Raw genomic sequence first — 18880 nt, 5'->3', positions numbered from 1 at the left:
TTTTACAAGGTTTCTACTTTGTTTTTTAGACTCCTCATAACTGATTGACAAGAAAAAACTTGAAAAGATGGAAAAAATTTATGCCATTTGATTTTATAAATGACAACTTCCTGTATCCCACGTTCTGGAAACATGATATCCTCATGATTTTGAACCAAGTGAAAGTGTGTCCTAAATTAGCCAGTGGGAGAAGGAATGACAGAAAGTATTAAGTAAAATAATTTACTTGAGTGGCTAGTCCCTTTATGAAACATACAGTTGTAAACATATTATGGATCCTTTTGTTTGTTTTTCATTTTAAGGAAAAACATTAACTTTTGGACTACATCCAGAGTAGAACCATCTCATGGGCATTCCTTCCTCCTACAATTTCAGAAAACCTTTGGTAACTAACTGAGAAAATGCAGAAGATCTTGCAAACAGAGGAAATTACCAATACCCAAGCTCTTAGAAAAGGAAAGAGGAAAAGGACGGAGACGATGGACTCAGAGAATGCGAACAGTGACCTGGATAAAGGGCAGGTTGGTGTGCTGCTGTTGTGGTGGTACTTTCTTCCCTTGCTCTGCCATAATTCCATAATTCCTTTCACAATTTATTAGTGCATTTCCCCCTCTTGCATTAATAGATTCTTCCCTTTAATTCTTTATTCAACTGAAGGAATAAAATTTCGTGTTCTCTTTTTAATGTTAAACAAGTTGAATTAGAAACGTATTCACAAGCCATTTTACCAGCTTCTATTAAAGTGTGGCCAACTATACATTGTTCAAACGTTACTTGATCTCCTGGGACATTAAAGATCAGCAAACTGTCAGAAAATATTTTTTTCCTCCCCAAACCACTGGAGAAATTGGAACACCTCTTCTAAAATTTATTGCTTTTTTTTTTTTTTTTTTTTTTGACTCCAGTTTGCAGCCCATCCTCATCACAGGTTTGGCCCGGGCCCCTTTCTTATTTGTATTTATTCATTTATTCCTTTTTGATCTGAATTCCCCACTCCCATTCTCCTCTTACACTTTGGACAAACTATCCACCTGTTTATCCTTTATTTTTTATTTGTGTGTCTTTGTAATACATGGAGTGCTTATGTGCATGTATTTTCGTTTAATTTTTAAAATACATACTGTACATTCTCATGGTTTAGAATATATTTTACTCTCCGGGGATAGTGTCTGGAGGCACTGAGACGGTCCAGCATCTGGCATGCCACACATCCTAGGCTGCCCCACAACACAGCCTCTGACAAAACGAGGCTGTCCCGAACCCCTGGCAATAGAATTGTTTACTCTTAAACCCAGAAGGTTGGGAAAGCACCAAAATCTGCATGTGGAATGTGCCCAGGCCGACTTTGAGAAGTTGTTGCTGTGAGACCTAAAGTTCTTATGAGGTTTCCTGAAACGAAACAACGTGTCAGCCGGGCCTATGGTGGGTCCATGTCTGCTAAGCATGTCTGTGACCGGTCACATATGCTTTCCTATGGAGGGGCAGAAAATCCTTGTGGAAGTGTTGAAGGCACAAGCACAGAGTCAGAAAGCTAAATTTAAAATGAAGCTTTTTTGAGTAATAAAAAAATCAAAAGCCTAAAAATTATATATCTGTGTGTGAAAAGTCTCCCACACAGCTGCCCCACTCGCCCTGTTCCTGCCTCCTGGCCCCCTACCACATGTAACCACTTTATGGCTTTCTTGTTTATCCTCCCAGTGTTTCTTTGTTCAAATAAAGCAAATATGAATATAGATATTCTTATCCCCTCTTTTGCACAAAAAGTAACTTCCTAGATAGGCTGCTTTGTACTTTGCTTTTTTACTTAATGTATTCTGACAATCTTTCCATTAGTATATAAAGAACTTTCTCTTTTGTACATCATCACCCACTGTCCCCTAGCATGGATATGGCTTGTTTCCATATCCATGTTTTGTCTGTTTACAAAGCACGCTGCACTGTACAACCTTATGGCTCCATCATTTCACACATCATTTAGTAGTACATTGGTATCATAATATATAGCTCAATCTGTTTGGCTTTTCAATCAGCACCGTTTTTAACATCTATATTGCTATTATATACGATACGTTGCGTCTAACAAAGCATAGCATCATTTTACTTGTCCTTTCCTCCAATGATGAAAACCTAGATTTCCTCCAGCATCTTGGTACTACAAACAATGACAAAATAAATGTCCGCATACATGTCCATTTAAGAAACAGCGTGAGAATGTCTCTGGAATAAACACTTAGAAGGGTGAGTAATGGCTTTGATATGACAATGAAATTGCTTTCCAGAATGTCCACATCAGTCCACATGCCCAGCAGCAGTGCATAAGGGGTTCCATGTTGTGCTTCCCTGCCAACACTTAGCATTTATGTCCTTATTTCATATATTTGGCAATTGATGGGAGAAAATGATATCTTGTTTCAATTTGCTGGTGCAGGTTTTGGGTGGTGGGGGGTTGTCCAGTGGTTCCTTGAGGGCAAAATAGTCACCTGCTCTAGCAGGCCAGTAGTATGGTTTCTTTTGCAATTTGTGCTTCTCAAAAACTTAATAGCTTTCCAAACTATTTCTTTCTGTTTGGTTTCATTGCAAGTAACTACAGCCAGAGATCTTATTTGGTCATAAATAAGCCTGAAACCTCTCCTCTATTATTACGGCTGCTCAGCCTCTTTTCTCTCCAACTTTTGGCAGTGACTTAATTGCCATATGAAACAAAAAGCTTGAAGATAATGCACTGAAGCTGAGGCTTACCATTGGGATGGATTTCAGTGTCTGGCAGAGAACACTTAAAGAGAAGCTCTTGAGAAAGCCTTGAGTTCACAGGCTTTTTTTCTTATCTCTTACAATTTAGATGTAGACGTCATTCATTTTTTTCAAACCTTGGAGATTTAACATGACTGGACTCAGTTTAAATTTGCATGCTACATTCTAAATGCAGACGGAAGGAGAAAGCCTTCCATTTCTGCAAACTAGCTAGCACTGACAAGAAGTCACTCATACACACAGACATTCTTTTTCCAGTCTCAGTAAGCACATGGTGTGCCTTCCAAGGCATTGCAGGTGACAGTTTTACCAAATGTGTCATCACCAAGGTCTAACAAGAGTCAACAACCTTCCAGCATGTTATACCTTTGCTCTTTTTGACCATAACCTGAGCTCTAAGTAATTCAAACCTATGTCAAGTTTTGGGTATCCAGCTTCTAGGTATCAAAATCTGCATTAGTTAAGATGCATGTTGCAAAGGCTGTAACAAAGACCCAAATATCACAGTGGCGTATAAAGATGGAAGTTTATTTCCCTTTCACATAATAGAAAGAGCAGTCCTAGTTGCTGTAGCAGTGCCAAAATGTTGAGGCTCCGTCTTATCTTGTTCATTTACCTTCCTGAACACACAGCCTCTGTCCCTGGGTCAAGGTGACTACTCCAGCTCCCACCTGCATGCCTTCCTCTCTGCCAACAAAAATAGAATTCAGGCAGGAGAAGGCCAGCCCATTCCTCCTAAGGTCATGACCCAGTAGTGGTACACATTGTTTCTACTCCTATTTGACTGGCGGAAGCTTAGTCACATAGCCACACTGAGCCGTCCGGGAGTCTGGGAAATGTAATCTAGCTGACACCTACCTGCTGAGCTAAAAACCTATTACTGTAGAAGAATGGGAGAACAAATACCTGGTGATAGCCAGCGGTCTCTGCCACTGTCCTTTTCTCTATTGAGTTTTTATAGTTTCTGTTGGTTTCTTAGTCTGTTCTGGTGGGTTCCCGTTCTATTCTTATTGATTGGCACATATACCATATCTACTGTAGAAATTAGTTTCATGTGGTTTTAGATTTTGCAAATATCTTATCCCAATCTATTGTCTATTAACTTTGTCTTCCAATGATGCTTATAAATGGATTTATGCTTGATTTCATTTCTCTCTTGTGGGAAATTCCTGCAAGAACTAGACCATATATTCTATTTTTTCTCAATACTCTGCATAGAACTATGATCTCAGTAGGCATCCTTCAGTTATTTAAATAAATATTTCATTTCATTTCCTTTTTTTTTTTTTTTTTTTTTTTGCGGTATGTGGGCCTCGCGCTGTTGTGGCCTCTCCCATTGCGGAGCACAGGCTCTGGACGCGCAGGCTCCACGGCCATGGCTCACGGGCCCAGCCGCTCTGCGGCATGTGGGATCTTCCTGGACCGGGGCACGAACCCGTGTCCCCTGCACTGGCAGGCGGGCTCTCAAGCACTGCGCCACCAGGGAAGCCTCATTTCCTTTTAACCAAATGCATCAGTTTTTTAATTAAAGATTTATATATCTAGCATGAGTACTTTAGCTACTTGCCAACATAGGACAATAGTAATTTTCATTACCATTATATATATTATATATGTCATACACACGTGGAATAATGAAATATGTATACATACATAGATTGGTATACTTATAAAATAAGGAGTGAGGTTGAATGTATACATTGCTGATCATACAAAAATATAATTGTATTTCCTATAACTGATCTCATCTGGCTTTCAATTCTCCATCCCTGGTAGATAAGAAAAGGGGGAGAAAAAAAAAGCTTGAACTTGTCCATTGACAGTGAATTACAGAGTGTTCTTTTTTTTTCATTTTAATTTTATTTTTGGCTGTGTTGGGTCTTCGTTGCTGCGCACGGGCTTATCTCTGGTTGCTGGGAGAGGGGGCTACGCTTCGTTGTGGCGCGCGGGCTTCTCATGGCGGTGGCTTCTCTTGTTGCAGAGCACAGGCTAGGCGCACGGGCTTCAGTAGTTGTCGCTAGCGGGCTCTAGAGCGCAGGCTCGGTAGTTGTGGCGCAGGGACTTAGTTGCTCTGCGGCATGTGGGATCTTCCCAAACCAGGGCTCGAACCTGCATTGGCAGGAGGATTCTTAACCACTGCACCACCAAGGAAGCCCAGTTAGAGTGTTCTGGTGTTTAAAATCCCTTTGAGGTATTGGTATAGTTTCAGTCACTTCAGGGTTTAAGTCTCAATGGAGACTAGCTTCTCACTCTCCTCCCTTTCCTGTTTTTTTCCTGGGAAGTGTTTCAAGTTTTGAGGAGTCTTACATATCATCCAGCCTCTGGGGAGGGACAGCTGGTCTTCTGCCCAGGCTCTAAGTTTTCTGCCTGTTTCCTTAGTGTCCCGTACTGTTACTGCTGAGGCACAGCATTCCTTCCAGCTCCCAGGGGGTTCTGTTGGCACCATCTGCTGATGTTTGCTGTGCTGGGACCCGCTGCCAACTTCTTTAAGGTTCTGGCACCCTGTAGCCTCTCTGTTCACCGGTTCCCCCAGCACTTACCCAGTTCCTGACCAGGACACAGGGATCCTCCGGATTCTCCAGCTGCTTTGCATGAGCTCTGGGGAGTCTGGACACTGTCTCTGGTCCATTTGTCCAGACACCAATTTTGTCCATTTCTGATCTGTGGCCCAGAAGGTGCCGTGTTGCCCTGATGTTGCTGGACTTGGGGCCCCTTTAGGGCATTTATGATGTGCTGAGAAGCACGGAGCCGGCCCTTCTGCCCTGGGACTGCCCCTCATTCATCTGGATGTTTCTATCATCTACCCTGACCCCTGGATCCACCTCGCTTCCCCACAAAGGTCGGGGCAGGAAGAGCAGACACTGGAATCTGACCTTCTGTTCTTCCTGTTCCGAATTCCTCCTGCTCCTCAGCCAGGCCCCAGGAGGTCTCTTCGCTTCCTATTCAGCAGGAACTTTCTTGATCTCTATTTTCAAAATTTTTATTGGAGTATAGTTGATTCACAATGTTGTGTTCTGGTGTACATGTGCCTTTATCTCTTCTACTCTAAAGTTTATTTTTATAAACATCATACTCCAGGCTTCTAGATTCGGATCTTTATAAATTTCACTCTGTGCTCCAATTTTCCAGATTTGGATTAATATAAATATAAAGGCCAGCTTAGTAATTGGAGAAAATTCTTTTCTGCCTCAACAAAGCCTGGGTTTTACGACTCAAATGCATATGTTTTCGGACTATTGTCCTGCTGTCCTTAAAAAATATTTTTTAAACTAAAAGGTAGACATCAGTGCTTTGTTCTGGGTAAATCTTTCTCCTTTCTCTGATGGAATCAACCCCCAAATTAGCCTCATGGCATAGTCTCAACAGAGAGGCTGTGGATGAGGTGTCGGGAGAGAAATGGAGGACGTAGATGAGTTACAAAGATCTGAATGGTGGCCTGGTTGATTCTACTCTGTTATACTATTTTTCTACTTTGTGTTTTTCGTGAAGTTAGGCCGAAAGTCAGAATCCTGATTACTGTTTTGAAAGAGATGTGTGCATGAAACTTTGATGTCCTCTTTTATTCTGAGTTCCCCTGGATAGTGGAGGACCAAGCTGAGGCTAGATCACTCGCCTCCTGGAAGAGCAGGAGCCTGTAGGTCTAATTAAGTCCCAGCAGCATCCGGAACACAGGATAAACCACGAGAGCTCCCTTGATGCTTTTGTTGTGCCTGCCTTGTATTTTAGAGAGACCCATATTCGGGAAATGCCTTTCTGCCCGGTGAGAGCTCCAGTGAGGATGAAGAGCCTCTAGCAGAATTGTCGAAGGAGGAACTGTGCACAAAAATAAGAGGCCTGAAACAAAAACTAACAAACATCCGGAAAGAAAACAGCCGCCTTCGACAGTCTTTGGTCATGCTTCAAGGTAAACTTAGAGAAAATTGACTTTTTTAGATGAATGGAAAAATACTTGATGAGGGAAGGTATTGAAATCAGCTGTCAAGAATGAAAAACTCAGTACCTTAGAGAAAAAAAATCAAAAACCACATTTTAAGAAAATCTATGATTGCATAATTTAATATGGATGTACTCTATTGAAGCCTCTAGTTTATTGATTAAAAAATTTTAGATTATTCCTACAAAATACCAAATGTCATATTCATTTAATACTGTCCAACAAATATTTATGGAGTGTTTAATATAGGCTTAGAGAGAAAAGATCAGTAAGACAACAGGTATGTCAAGGTGTTCGTACTTATCTCATTCTCCTCTGCTAAGGAAAGCACTAGAAAATGGGGCCTGTTGTGCTCTCTTATAGACTCACTGGAATTAAAGATTCCATATATTAAATTTCAGGTTTGGGGTTGGGAGCAGTGGTGTGGAAAATAATCACATTCCACTGAAGACATAAAGGGGAAAGACAGGCCCAAGAAAATTAAAAACAACCTGGAATAATGCCTTTTTGCAGAATCCTATATTGTGTTTAAGTGTTTATTTTTTTTACATTATGTTTTCCATTTGTAGTTAGGCATCATGCACTATTTTGTATAGCTGAATATTTGGCAATATATCCTATGTGGGGCAGCATTCTGTTATAAAACAGTAAATACACAGAGTATTTTAAAAATAAATCCCTCTGGCTTCTGTGTACAAAATGAGTACAAGGGGCACAGAAAGGAGAGTGGGGGAGAACCACTTTTGAAAGGTATTACAGTCATTGGACTAACAGGATGGCAGCCTTGCCTAGGGCAATGGCTGTGGAAATAAAGAAGACAATTCCACAGTATTTGGGGAGGCAGAAATGGTAGGAGACAGAACATTGTGGTGAGCTAGATTGACAGAGTAATGGCTCAGACGAGTTCCTACAAATATTGATTAAATTGAAGGCTTCCTAGTTTTAAGTAGAAACAGGCAGACATGAATGGAAATAAGATGTTTATTCCACCAACAAGCCATTCTCTCCTTATTTTTTATGCTTTAAATATGGCATCTTTATAACTGATGGTTTTTCCTGGTGAGGTTTTTGCAATTTTCGAAGAACAGATTGTTCTTATTTTTATATCATCTGTTCCAGAACGTAGAGTAAGATGAAAAGCTAGTTGATAAAGTTGGCATACATTGCTGGTTCAAGTATTGATCTTGAAGTCTCCGACTTTGGTTTGAATCCCAACCCTGCTTACTAGCTGTAAGCCTTGGCCCTGTCACTGTCCTGCCCTCAGCCCCAGCTTCACTTGCCTCATCTACACAGTGGAGCCAATCTCTCATGTCCTTCTTGCCAAGATGACTAAATTAGATAATTAGAAGAAATGCTTTACCAGGGCCTGATACATGATAGGTGCTCAGTAATCATCGTTATTGTTTCTGTCTCTGTTTTTATTAACACCAGAACTTGACACATGGACCCCCACCAAAAGAAAATTAGATCAATTTTTTTCATAAATTTAGATGAGAAAATTCTAAATGCAAGAGGAGCAAATCAGTTTCAATAGTATATGAAGGGGACTTCTCTGACAGTCCAGTGGTTAAGACTCCATGCCTTCAGTTAAGGGGATGAGGGTTCCATCCCTGGTCGGGAACTAAGATCCCACATGCCGTGTGGCACGGACAAAAAATAAAATTAAAAAAATAGTATATGAAAAGAATCATCACTATGAACAGTTTCTCTCTGTCCCTCACTCTGGAGTTGCTGTTTCATTTTCTCCTCTCTCTGCCAGCGTCCCACACTTTCCATATCCTCGCTCTCAGCTGACGCCTTTGCTTCACGGAGAACTTGGAGGATGTGAAAAGACTGTCAGCTCCCTGCACCTGTGCTTGTATCAACTTCCACGTCCTCTCCTGTCACCCATGAGTGGCCTGTCCTCTTGTCCAGCCAAAGGCAGTATGTCCATCTGTGCATCCTCTTTCTGCTAATCAAGGACAGAGCTCCAGAGAGCCTCCCCTGCTCTCGCTAATGAATCATCCCATTAGCATCAGACATACAATTATTTCTCCCATTAAAAAAAACAAACAAACCCCCAAATCCCCACCTTTCTCAGGCCATTTGCTTCTCTGCCTTTCACCCTGTTTCTCTCCTTCCCTTTGTAGGAAAACTCCTTACATGTTGACTCTATACACTGTTTTCAATTTTCCCCCTTTTATTCCCTTTGGATCCCACTTCAATTAGGTCCTTGTCATTCCATTGTAATGTCTCTTCTCATGATTGCCAATGACCTCCATGTATTAGTTTCCTAGGGCTGCAGTGATAAAGTATCACAAACTGGGTGGCTTAAACAGCAGAATTCTAAAATCAAGGTGTCAGCAGGGCCACGCTTCCTCTGATGGCGCTGGGGAAGGCCTCTCTCCTAGCTTCTGGTTGATCCTTGGCCTGAGGCAGCATTAAGACCACTCTTCATGTGATGACCTCACTGTGTGCTTGTCTGTCTCTGTGTCCAGACTTCCCTCTTTTTATAAGGATGTCAGTCATTTTGGATTAAGGCCTACTCTAATGACCTCATTTTAACTTGATTACATCTATAAAGGCCCTATTTCCAAATAAGGTCACATTCTAAGGTCCTGGGGGTTAGACTTCAACATCTCTTTTTGGGGGGACACAATTTAACCCATAACATTTCATATTGCTAACCCCGAAGGTAATTTCTCAAGGGTCATATTAAGTGCCCTCTTACATCTGACACCTTGGCTACCTCTCCTTCCTTGGCTTCTAGGGCACCACATTCCTCCTCCACTGCTGAGCTTTCCGTCTCAGTTTATATGGCTGCCTCATTTCATCATCTTACCCTCTAAATATTTGATGATGCCCCAGGCTCAGTCCTTGGGCTTCTTTCTTTTCTATCTGCTTTCACTCCATAGGGGATCATATCCAATTCTATGGTGTTAAATCCATCAATAACTATGACTTATCTCCAGTCTGGACTTCTCCCTTTAGTTCCAGACTCATGGGCTAACTGTGTATTGACAAGACTGGCAGGCATCTCAGACAAACACCCCCCCACCCCGACCACATTCCCACCCTTCCCCTGCCACCTGCTCCTCTCTTTCTTCCTCGCCTCGGTTAATGCTAACTTCATTGTTCCAGTTTCTCAACTCAAAATCCACGATGCTGTCTTGTATTTCTGTATTTCTTTTACACCCTACACTCAGTCCATTGGCAAATCCTACTGGCTTCATCTTCAAAATATCTCTGGAATACAGTTCTTTGTACCACCCCCACTACAGCCACTCTGGTCCAAACCACCAGCGTCTCTCACCCAGGTGATCATGGTGGCTTCCTCACTGGTGTTGCCACTTCTGCTCATGCTGCTGTGCAGTCCACTATCAACACAGCAGCAAGAACATCCTGCTAACTGTAGGCCAGCTCACGTCACTCCTCTCTGCAGACAATTCCAGTGCATGTCTACCTCACATGGGATAAAACTGAAGTCAGTTTTATGATCTTTGAGTCCTTACGTGATCCGGCCACCTCCCCTCCACATACCTTTCTGGCCTTGTTTTCTACTCTCTCCCCATCCTTCTCTGTGATCCAGCCACACCGGACCACTTGCTTTCCCTCCAAAGACATCAGACGTGACCTGATGTCAGCATCTCTGTACTGGCTGTTCCTTTGGCCTGGGATATTCTTTCCCCAGATATCCACATAGTTTGCACCCTACATACTTCAAATCTTCACTGTAAATTCATCTTTGCCCTGACCTCCTCCCTCCATCTAAACTTTCAACCTCTCTCCCCCTGCAACGTTTTTTTATCCCTTCCCATTTCGTTTCCTCTTTGGCACTTAAAAGCCTACATACCCTATTCTGTATTTAATATTGTCTGCCCCTCTGCATGCACACACACTAGAATGTACCCTTAGAAACCAAAGTAAAGTTGGCTATTGGTTAGACTTCAAGCAACAGGAAGAGTCAGGAACTGCCAACTGCCACTGCAGTATTCATGTATGCATTTCTTCTTTCAGTCAATATTTACAAGGTCCTCTATATGTCAGGCACTGCTCTAAGTACCTAGGAAAACCCAGTGAACAAAACAAAGATCGCCACTCTCACAGAGCTCACATTCCAGTGAGGCAAGCAGTCAAAATCATGAAAAATCACAATTAAGTAAAATTAAGTAAATTATACAATATGTTAGCTAGTGATAAATGCTATGGAAAAAATAGGAGAGGTAAAGGAGGATGGGGATTTGAGGGAGAGGGGGTGTTTTACAGTTTAAAATAACATGGTCATAGTAGGTCTCCTTGTGAAGCTACAGTTGGGAACTAGGAAGATGTCAGAAAGTTGAAATTTAACGTATAATCCAAATAAGAAAGGGGTCTGAGAGAAGAGTGCAGAGTGGTTAGTTAACCTTTGCTCAGCAATAGTCCTCTTTGAACTAAGAATCAGAGCTGTTTATCTGTCTATAAAGCCTGCTAACTAAGAAAAATAGCAGAATGTATATGCCATTCTAGACATTCAGAATGACAGACGTGTGTGTGCTCTACGTGCATGTGTTAAACATTTGAAACATATCTTGTGGACCACAACTGACCAGCACAATAAGATATAAAAGGAAAAAAGTGGCACGTCTATTGTACAAAAGGGTATTAAATTATCACTATTTGTAAAGAATGAATGTATACCCAGGGAAAACAATGTCTCAGCCGAAAACTCCACTCTATTAACTAATGAGTAAGGAAGGAAAAATCAAGTAAGTTTTGCCCAGGTTCATTTAAATATAGTAGAATGCTGTCAAAGTTTCAGAAATAGCCAAAGTAAAACCAGTGAATCACTGAAGTAGTAATTAGTAAAAGTTTATTGTGTGCACATCAAAAAGATACCACCCAAAGCAAAAAGGCTTATCTAAGCCATAACAGTGTGAAATTTCAGAACACCAGGAAGGGAAAATCTAGAAGCTTTCAGAGAGAAGGAGCATGTTACCCGCTAAGGAGTGGGAGTCAGATGACATTGGACTTTTCACCAGCAACACTGGAAGCTCTAAGATAATTGAGCAATGCATTTAAAATTCTAAAGGGAAATGATTTAAACCTAGACTTCTATACCCAGTGAAACCATCAACCAAGTGTGAGGGCAGAATAATAATATTTTCATACCTATGAAGTCTCAATGTACTTCCTGTGCTTTCTTTTTCAAAAGCTAACGGAGGGTGTGCTCCTTCAAAATGAGAGAGTGAATCTAGAAAGTCAATCAGAAAACAGGTAGTCCAGTACAGGACGTAGCCACAGAATAATAGTGAGGGGACACTCCAGGGTGACAGGTCCACAGTAGCCTGGAAGCAGCTGGTCTAGAGGTGGACAGGTACAGGGGTTACAGGAGAGAGATCACTGAGAAAAACATGAAATTGATAGATGACATGATGTCATCTACCAAACATACTGCAAGGAGGTTTTACACCTCTGGTAGGAAGTTTTGAGATGTTTAAGTCAGAGAAACAGTTAAATAATAATAATAAGCAAGCTTTTAAAAATGAGATCATTTTAACTCTAGGAAAAAAGTCATGTTTTAAAGGAAAGGAATTGAGAATTACATCACTATAATAATGTAAGCACAGTATTTATTGAACTAGCAGTTGTGTTACAACTATCCTGGGATGATGGAGAGAAGAAGAGTGTGTATGTGTTTGCATATGTGGGTACCACGTGTGTGTGTTTCTATGTGGCTGGGGGAGGAGTTGAAAGAGGGCTGCCTTGTCATGTTACATAGTTGAAAGTCAATAAGTAATTATATGAATCTGAAAAAATAAAAGAATAGTTGTATATGCTTATTATTATTTAAGACTATGAAGGTAACTACCAGAGAAACAGGTAAGTGGATCAGAAGTTTTCCCTCTAGGAGTAGTAGGTAATCCAGGGTGGTGAGCGGTAGGGCAGAGGGCTGCTATTTTTCATTATAAGCCTTATTGTATTTAAAAAATAATAAATGCCTGGTACATAATAGGTGCCCCAAATCTAATAGCTACCATTTTTTAAAAAAATCAGTAATTTCCTTATAGATCAGAAATTGCTGATTTTATTCCTAAAAAAATAATAAAAAAGAATCTACACATTAATTACAAATAACTATAAAATATCTACTAGTTACCCTAACAAGAAATGTGTAGGATCTATGATGAAAAATTAAAAAGTCAGTGGAGAAGTAGACAAATCTAAATAGAGAGACGTCAAATTCATAGATGAGAAGTTGCCAATTCATCTCAAAATAACTCACAGTTTGCCTAGAATCCCAATCAAATGCCCATAATTGTTTTGTTTTGATTTTTATTTTTGTGGTAATTTGACAATAATTATATTAAAGTTAACCTGAAAGAATAAATAGGCAAAATCAATTAAGAACATTCTGAAAAAGAATCTGAGGGCATAACTGTCAACATGAAATCATATAAAGTTCTGATAATTAAAAGCAACTTACTAGGATAAGAGCCAGCAGGTCGATGGAACAGAACACACATCCCTGGATAATACCTCCCGTACAGGGAAGAAATGTCCCGGAGCCACTGTGGCACAGAGGGTTTACAGGGGCCAAGCCACTTGGGTTCAAATCCTGCCTCTGCCACCTACTAGCTGTGTAACTGAGTGTGAGATGAATGGAAATGATAAAAGTACTTCCCTGGGTGACATGTAAAGTCTTCAGAGCAGAACCTGGTAAGGTGACTGCCATACAGTGTCTGCTTATCACTGTAGGATGACCAGTGCAGTCACACTGGGCCCTGCTCCTAGGAAGGCCCCACATACTGGTTAAAAATACTGTCACCATATTAAAATTCTGAAGAAGCTTTGAACAAGGAGTCCTGCATTTTCCATTTGCAATGGGCCTGACAATTTACATAGCAAGTCCTGCAAGCCATTTAGGACAAGGATGAATTATTCAACAAATGGTGCTGGGAAAACTGATATTCCAATGTGGCGGGGAGGGGCAGGTTTAAGTTAGGTTCTCATTTCACACCATGTGGCGTACTAAAAACATAACTGTACAGTTTAAATTAAAACTCCATGTTCTGAATTTGCATGAGTACTGGTTTCGACACAGGATGAATTTTTATCTTTAAAAATTAATAGTATGTATATTCTAATACTGTTCACCAAAGAGGCCTAGAAACAAGAACCCAATAGCAAAGAGCACTCCCAGCACTTGGGTGTGGCCTTGAAATACCGTTCCCCACTAAAGGGAGCTGGGGTTCCCTGGAGAAACGGCTGATTCCAGAACTTGCACAGGAAATGGACAAGATTTGTCAGGAGCCTCAAACAGGAAATATAGATGAAAATCTTGTCCTACCAGAAAGCAAGGAGGTCAGCAAAGACCATGTGGACGTGTCAACTGGAAGAGGTTCCCACTGGCTAAAGATCATTATTATTGGAGCATCAATAATAATGATCAGGGCAACTGGTTATCATGTATATTTACATGCATGACTTCATTCAAAAGAGAAAAAACTTAATGGTCATCTGAAAGAACCAACTCATTATTTTGAAAACTGGCAAATACAGACTGAAAAATCAAGCATTTATTCTGCCATTATTATATGAAATGAACCTCAGGGTAGCCAAATAGTTGATGAGAGAAAGTTTCCCTTGGTAGAATTCTAGCTAAATGAAGAATTAGGATATCACCATTTTGCAACCCCTGATGAATCTAGGCAGTGATCATCAGTGACCGCTAATATCGCAACAAAAGGTAACCATGCATTCAATGCCACCTGCTGGAAGTTAAAACACTGATCAAGCCTTTAGATCTAACTACAGGGAAGAATATGTTAAACACCCCCTTAGGGGTGCAATCAGCAAAATCCAGACTGTGGGAAACCCTGCAGGACAAAGGACCCAGTTTCTTCAACTAATAAATTGCAAGGAAAAAACAAGGAGATGAAAAGGAAACCTACAGTTTGTAAAAGAGACAGCAACTAATTGTAATGTATGGACTTTATTTGGATTCTGATTCAAACAAGCTAAAAACAAGAACAAAAACGAGACAATCAGAAATTTGAACACTTGCTAATTTGTTTTTTTTTTAAATGATATTCAAGAACTATTGCTAAGTATTTCTGGCTGTGACAGTGGTGTTATGGTTATATATATATATATATATACACATATAACCATATATTATATATATATATTTAAATTTCTTACCTTTGGAGATATACATGGAAATATTTACAGATAAAATGAAATGATGCCTGTGATTTGCTTGAAGTAATTTTGGAGGTGGGGAGAAAGTGGGTAGGGATACAGGTGGAACAAGATTGGCCATGAGTTGGAAACTAGGGCATGGGGTACATGGGAGTTTACTATTTTGTGTGTGTGTTTAAATTTTTACATTAAAAGTTAGAAAAAATTATATCCAGGGAGGAAAAAAACTTGTGAAAAGATGTTTAAACTGTATGAAATATATGAGTGAATATTTAACTGATCTGAATGACTTGCTAAGCATAAAGTAAATGAATGAACTAAGGAAATGAACTAAGGAAAAGACTGCTACTTTTTTTTTAACATCTTTATTGGAGTATAATTGCTTTACAATGGTGTGTTAGTTTCCGCTTTATATCAAAGTGAATCAGCTATACATATACATATATCCCCGTATCTCTCCCCTCTTGCATCTCCCTCCCTCCCACCCTCCCTATCCCAACCCTCTAGGTAGTCACAAGGCACCGAGCTGATGTCCCTGTGCTATGCAGCTGCTTCCCACTAGTTATCGGTTTTACATTTGGTAGTGTATATATGTTCATGCCACTCTCTCACTTTGTCCCAGCTTACCCTTCCCCCTCCCCGTGTCCTCAAGTCCATTCTCTAGTAGGTCTGTGTCTTTTTTCCCATCCTGCCCCTAGGTTCTTCATGATCAGTTTTTTTTTTTAGATTTCATATATATGTGTTAGCATACGGTATTTGTTTTTCTCTTTCTGACTAACTTCACTCTGTATGACAGACTTTAGGTCCATCCATCTCACTACAAATAACTCAATTTTGTTTCTTTTTATGGCTGAGTAATATTCCATTGTATATATGTGCCACATCTTCTTTATCCATTCATCTGTCGATGGACACTTAGGTTGCTTCCATAAGACTGCTACTTTTAATTGAGTAAAAACTAAAAATATGTGTGTGCTTTTTAAAAAATTTTATTTTATTTATTTATTTTATACAGCAGGTTGTTATTAGTTATCTATTTTGTACATGTGTACATTTAAAACATACTAAAATTAAAATACTCTAAGAAAAATAATTGCAACTTATGACAAATTAGAGGTTAAAGTGCTTAAGATATAAGGGAATTAATAATAATAGCTAATACATTGTGTTTATAATGCACTAGGCATTCCTATAAGCACTTTACCAAAACCATCTAAGCTATCATAAAATAAAAAAAGTACTAACATTCTTTGGTCTAATAGGTATCTCATAGAATAAGTTCAAATAATCAATAAACAAATAAATATGTATTCAACTTCACAATAATCAAATAATTGCAATAATTTAAATAATTGTACTAAAATTTTAACCTATCAAAATAGTGAATATTTTTGTTAATTATGAACACCTCTTGTTGATGGTGCAGTGATGTGGCTGACTTCTTACCTTGCTAGTGGGCATTCAAGTTGGAAGACCCTTTTTGGAGAGCCATTCAGTGACATTAACTGAGTCTTGGAAACATTTATACCTCTGAGCCTATTGTTTCGCTTTCAGGAATTTATAGCATTGACACGATAAGAGATAAATATAAAGATGTGTGTGGTAGGTGGTTCATAAGAGTTTTGTCCGTAATCAAGAAAAATTGGAAGCAACCTAAATTCCAAAAAGAAAAAAAGAAGCATTTGAATAAATTAGAGGACATCAATACCTTGAGATATTAGGGAATCCTTAAAGTCGTGTGTTCAAGTGGAAAATAACCGATCAGCAGGTGAATGGATACTTTAATTGTGGAGCATCCATGTAATTAAATATCAGTCAGCAACAAAAAAGAATATATATATATATATATATATATATATATATCTGAATCACTTTGCTATACACCTGAAACATTGTAAATCAACTATACTTCAATAAAAAATAAAAATAATATTCATCCTCCTGAAAAAAGAATGACTAACTGACACAACAACATGAATGAATCTCAAAACATTATGCAGAAAAACAACAAAAAAAAAGTCAGGCCAAAACACGGAGAATATACTGTTTGTATCCATTTACATGGAATTCTAGAACAGTTAAAACGTGTCTCTGACTAAAGAAGTCACATTAATGGTTGCCCCTGAGGTGAGTCCAGGGATTGATTTGGAAGGAACATGAGGCAAATTTCTGGGTGGGCAGAAATGTTCTATATCTCGAACATATTAGTGTGAGCTAATTGGGTATATCCTTTTGTCAAACTCATCCCCCTCTACCTACTTAAATTCTGCTCAGACTTCACATAAGATCTTGACTTTGATTCTAAGCAAATTAGACCTCAAAAGATCATATTTTCCAAGATTTAATAAAATAGGTAAAATATTCAGTTTATGGCCTTAATTGGAAAAAAGAACCATGATACAATGCTATGCATATAGCATTGTCCTAATTATGTAAAAGAAAATATAGATAGAGATATACAAAGATAGAAATGGCAAGAAGGATATATTCCAATGAACATGTATAACTTTCATTATTAGAAAAAACAGTGAATATTCTCTAAACCCCACTTTAATGCAGAATTCCCTTTTTCTCTTTACATTCCAGCTTCAGTTCCTCAAATACAGAACTTGTGTTTCCTATGCTTCTGATGACCTCCTCATTCCCTCTGGCTATTTAATTCCTGCTCAGCCTTCAGCTTTCAGATCAATCTTGAGCTCCTAAGAGAAGCCCTCTGTGGCCCTTCCCTCTCTAGGCTGTTTGCCTCTTCTCTGTGACCTTAACAACTGTGATTTTTCATTTCTTTGCATGCACCTTGAGTTAGCCAAACCACAAGGTTAAGGGCACAGTCCTCTAGACTGCCAAGTCTTCTAAGACTTCTGATACTGACTGCAAGTTTAGGGGTTTTCCAAAACCACCCTCAGGTCCAGTAATTTGCCAGAGAAATTTAATTCACCAAAACCTATTTTATTCATGTTTACATTTATTACAGGGAAAGAATACAAATTAGAACCAGGCAAAGTTGGAAGAGACACATAGGGCAGAGTCTGGTTAGTTTCCAAGTGAGGAACTTCTGTCCTCAGGATACATTACCTACTAGTCTTTATATGTTACAACAAAATGCACAGAGGATTGTCCACCCAGGAAGCTCTCTGAGCTGGGGTGTCCAAAGTTTTTACTGAGGGTTCATTACATGAGCATGATTGATTCACTGATTGATTGCCCACATGGTCTTTCTGGCTTTCTGGCTATGGCCAGCTTCTACCCTAAGATTATTGGGTGTGACTGTCCCCACCCTGAGAAACTCCTTAGCATAAACATAAATCAGGTGTGTTCTAAGGGGCTCACCATGAATAACAAAGACACTCCTGCTATCGCTTGGGAAATTCAAGGGTTGAGAGGTTACTTCCCAGGAACTGGGGGGTGGTGGGTGGCGGTTAGGGCAGGTGGCCAGACCTTCTTTGAGCGGGCCAAATTCTTACACACAGCATGGGTAGGTAAACAATACTCTCTACCCCCTCCCAGTTCCAAGAGTCTAGGATCACATCTGGTTTTGCTCCCAGTCTCATCCCTGGCACCTAACAGAGTGGTGGGCAAATGTTGAGAGTTGGCATGACATAGAAGTTTATAGCATGGAATTGGCAGAGTCCGAATTTGAATGTTGGCTCTTCTTTTCACTGAGTTGACCCTGATGGGTTATTTAACCTCTTGTTGCCTAACTGTCCTCATCTGTAAATTGCGGGTAATGATAATACCTATCTCAGAGAGTTGCAATGAGGAGTAAACAAGTGAACATCAGTAAAGTTCCCAGAATAGTGCCTGGCACAGAGTAGAAGCTAGATAAATGTCTAATATTATTAAGTGCTCAATAAATAATTGCTGATTGAACAACTGTCTGGCACATGAGAGGTGCTTAGCAAATATCAATTGAAAAAAATATAAAATAAGGTTTTCTTCTTTAGCAGATTTTTACATTTTTCTATTAACATAGTACTAAATGTATTGATTTGGACATGTCATCAATATGTCTGATTTTCAGGTCTCCAATCAGCAATT

The 18880-nt window shown here is 39.6% G+C and overlaps 1 protein-coding gene across 2 annotated transcripts in view; it reads left to right on the top strand.

The window, feature by feature from the left end:
* LOC308623377 (BEN domain-containing protein 6-like) overlaps positions 1-18880 on the top strand; it is a 138181-nt gene that overhangs the window by 104667 nt on the left and 14634 nt on the right. For both annotated transcript variants that reach the window (XM_081245667.1, XM_081245666.1), the window contains exons 2-3: positions 376-521; positions 6478-6655. In XM_081245667.1, the coding sequence (XP_081101793.1) occupies positions 402-521; positions 6478-6655 (298 nt within the window). In that variant the 5' untranslated portion in view covers positions 376-401. The remainder of the gene's footprint in view (positions 1-375; positions 522-6477; positions 6656-18880) is intronic.

This window comes from Mesoplodon bidens (genome assembly GCF_964165515.1).
Source record: "Mesoplodon bidens genome assembly, chromosome: 10".
Lineage (NCBI taxonomy): Eukaryota > Metazoa > Chordata > Mammalia > Artiodactyla > Ziphiidae > Mesoplodon > Mesoplodon bidens.
The sequence above is the reverse complement of the archived record's forward strand: the minus strand, read 5'-3'. Positions and strand labels throughout refer to the sequence as shown.